Below are 3,571 nucleotides of genomic sequence, written 5' to 3'. Positions count from 1 at the left end.
TTCACTGCAGCACCAGGGTTCATGCTTTGTTCTTGGGGATGCAGGGCCCCGAGCAGGGTGTGCCAGGCCCTCGGCAGTCTCGGCCCAACATCTGCCTACCAGGAGTCGCCCTCTGCCCAGTGAGCTCCCGTGTCACCTGCTAAAGGTGTGTCCTCCACGGACTGTGCCCTGCATCTCGAGCAGTGGGTGGTGGCTGGGAGGGAACCGTCCGGCTGAGGACGGCGCAGGCCGATGTGGCCCGTCTAGTTGATGGATGAGTGAGCACAGCCACAAATCCAGGCCACACCGGGGCACAGGAGGGCAGAGGTCAGGAACGGAGTGCGGTGCAGGGCCACACGGGGCTCAGGGGCATCCTGAGGCCATGGGGTACAGGGCGGGTTCAGGGGTCAGGGTGCTCCCACGCACAAAGGCTCTGCTCGGTGCCAACAGGGCTTCGGCAGGGCCATGACCGCAGTCGGCTGTGTCAGAAGACGGAACGGACTCACCTGGAGCTGCTCTAGGACCGGCCGCTGTGAGAGCAGGTGAGCCACTGGCCAGGCTGGAGCTCAGCCCGCTCCACGAGGCCCCCTCCGCCTGCTGGCACCCCTTCCGCAGCAGTGCCCAGGCACGAGGCCCCCTCACATGAGGGTGGGGACCACTGCCCCGCACTGTCCCAGGGCTGCCCGCTCCAGCCCCCGAGGCCATGAGAGCCAGCACGGAGACCCAGGGTCCTGTGAGACAAAGCACTAAAAGGCTGGGCGTGCCGGCTCTTTCTGGGATTTTTATTTCTTTAAAATAATTCATACAAATGGTTACAGTCACGAACATGATTTTAACCAAAATACTGCTAGCCTACCACATCAGCAGGATGGCACCGCACAGGCCAGAGCCGCGCTCGCACCCCTGGGACAGCGCCGAGGGCCAGCACTGCGTGCTCCCGCCTGCTGCTATGTCGCGGTGCCGTCTTCATTTGGAACGGGGGTTCATGCCAAAATTAGGAAAAACAGCCTTGGTTTTGTTTCTCTAAATTATTCTAAAAATAAGACAAGCAGATAGAAAAACAATGCACTGTGTGGCATAGAAAGAAAACGGGAAGGATCCATAGTCCTGAGAAGTTTGCCAACTGCCGTGCACGGCACGTTCTGCAGAGAAGGAGCGACCGAAGGGCTGCTGACGCCCTCGGCCTGGTGGTGACAGCTAAGCAAACAAATCCTTGGTGATGTTCTAAAGGCTGCACACAGACAAGGACATTCATGATAGAATTAACTACTAACTTCTTTTGCTTAACGAGACGCAGAAACACGGGGCAGCACAGGCCCTCAGGACGGGACTAGTCAACGCGGGGAGGCCGGCGCCACCTCCGCTGCTGGGCGCCGGGACAGTCTCTGGAGTGCCACCGCCACCCAAGGGCGCCTCCTCTGCTGGCGCCTGTCTGAGGCCCAGCCACCGGCACCGAGGCTGCAGAGCTCCGCCCGCGCTACAACTGGTCACTCGAATGGTCTCTATCCGCCTCGGGCTTGACGGTTTGGCCGGGAGAAGGGGCATGGGGCGGGTGGGACACCGGGGGCAGGCCGTGGGACAGGGACATGGCGCTGGGGACAATGCCTTCAACAGCGGCCGGGATGCCGCTGGGAGCCACGCCCACCACGCCCGGGGGGTACCTGCTAGGAAAAGAGGGAGGCCACCATGAGCCCAGTGGCAGGGCAGGGTGCTGCGCCCTAAACTGTCTGCTGAGAGGATCCCGCCCAGGCCCCCTCCGCTTCCCCATACCCTGGACCCTGCTCCCAGCATGGCCTCCACCCACATGGTCTTGTTCCCACCCAGCCTGAAGGCCACCCTCCTCAGGCCCTAACTCCCGACCTTTGTGTCTACCGGGTCCATGGGAGCACAGACATCCAGGCCCAGAGCCCGGCTGAGCCCCTCTCCCCCGAGAGCCGTCCCCGAGACCTGTGTCCCCGACCACTGTCCCGTGCCCGCTCACCTGTAGGCGGCCCCGTTGAGCTCGGGGTGCACGACGGCCGGGTCCATGCTGGCCCAGGGTGCAGCGGCTGCCAGGTGGTCCTTGTTGACACAGTTCTTCAGGCTGTCGGGGACCCGGCCTGAGCGGCAGGGCACGGGGAGGACGGTGTCCGTGTTACACAGCTGCCACTGGGGGCCCCAGGAGAGGCAGCTCGGTCGAGAACACGGGTCCCCCAGCCAGGCCTCCCTTCCTCCTGGCTCCCCTCAGCATGGGGGTGCCGCCGGTCTCGTCACCCCCACCCTGTCCACTAGGCCCAGGCCAGGCTGACAAGTGTTGTCTGACTTACAAGGCTGGCAATGGGTGACACCTCAGCTGAACCCCAGGGGTGACAGGGAGGGAGGGTCATAAGGGAGGCGCGGGAGAAGGCCTGGGCTGCCCATGCTCGACCAGAGGGAAGACCAGGCCGACCTCCCCAGCCTCGGCCTTGATGTCCCCCCAGGGCGGGTCCCTCTTGCTCCCTGTCCAGGGCCAGCACGGGACGGATTCAGCTGAATGAGAGGTGGAGGTGCTCCCACCCGGGTCTCCTGGTGAGTGCTCACCTCAAAGAGCCTCAGAAGGACCCCGGGCCCTGCTGGTGCCCCACCCAGCCCACCTGTGATGGCTCTCCGGATCTCCCGGGCCGCCTCCTCGCGCATCTCGATGGACGCCTGCTCGCTATACCAGGCCGCGTGGGGGGTGCAGATCAGGTTGGGGGCATCCTTCAGGGGGCCCTGGCTGAAGCTAGGACAGCAGAGCCCAGGTCAGAGCCACAGCCCGGCACCCACCCTCCATCAGACCCAGGGGTCCTCAAGGCAGTCACACCCGTCCACGGGCTCCCGACGGCAGGGGGCGGGGCCTCGCCTGGAGGGAACACTGGTCCCAGGAGCTTCTGGCTCTCAGACCCCAGGCCCTCCTGGCACCACCGTTTCCAGGGCACCACCCTCCCAGGCCGGAGACTGGCTTCTCGGCTGTGGGGCCTCTGGACATTGCCACATGGGGGCCGGCCACCTGGCACACCTGGGCAACCCGTCAGCACTGTGCCCTGGGCTCTGGCAGGTGCAGGCCCTGAGAGCTGTCCTGGCCCAGGTGCTATGCCGGCCACCCGCCTGCTGAGACTTGGCCGGGCCTGGGGGGAAGGTCCTCCTGGAGCAGGGTCGTGGGCTGGACACGGAGCCCAGTTACACCCCTGCCCTCGGACGGCTGGCCGCTGGAGGCTGCGGCCTGGAGGTGCATGTGGGCACCGGGCCTCACGTCATGGGTGCTGATGCCAGCTAGTGAGGGGCCTGAGCCTGGAGAGGGAGTGCCCGGCGGGGAGAGGCACCGTCCTGGGACCACCCAAAGCCCCGCCAGGAGTCACCTGAAGGGCTCTGACTCGTGCACGTCCAGGGCCGCGCCGCGGATCCGCCCCTCCTTCAGGGCCTGGGCCAGCGCCTTCTCGTCCACCAGGCCGCCCCGGGCTGTGTTCACCAGGAAGGCCCCTTGTCGCATCTGGAAGACACCAAACAACACCCAGAGCAAGTCACCCCAGGCCGCCTCATTACCCTGCTGCTGGGAGGGGGGCAGGAGGCGCACTTGGGCACTTTCCAGACAGGC

The 3,571-nt window shown here is 65.2% G+C and overlaps 1 protein-coding gene across 3 annotated transcripts in view; it reads right to left on the bottom strand.

Moving 5' to 3' along the window:
- Positions 1-740: 740 nt before the first annotated feature.
- The window catches only part of CTBP1 (C-terminal binding protein 1), a 13,942-nt gene continuing 11,111 nt past the window's right edge, over positions 741-3,571 (bottom strand). For 2 of the 3 annotated variants that reach the window (XM_005886444.2, XM_014533485.1), the window contains 4 exons: positions 3,336-3,466; positions 2,592-2,719; positions 1,961-2,078; positions 741-1,643 (listed from right to left, as the gene is read on the bottom strand). In XM_005886444.2, coding sequence (XP_005886506.1) covers positions 1,457-1,643; positions 1,961-2,078; positions 2,592-2,719; positions 3,336-3,466 — 564 coding nt within the window. In that variant the 3' untranslated portion in view covers positions 741-1,456. The remainder of the gene's footprint in view (positions 1,644-1,960; positions 2,079-2,591; positions 2,720-3,335; positions 3,467-3,571) is intronic. The other variant, XM_014533484.1, reaches the window with a different exon arrangement.

This window comes from Myotis brandtii, unplaced genomic scaffold, assembly GCF_000412655.1.
Source record: "Myotis brandtii unplaced genomic scaffold, ASM41265v1 scaffold986, whole genome shotgun sequence".
NCBI lineage: Eukaryota > Metazoa > Chordata > Mammalia > Chiroptera > Vespertilionidae > Myotis > Myotis brandtii.
This window is presented reverse-complemented; position numbering and strand designations above follow the sequence as displayed.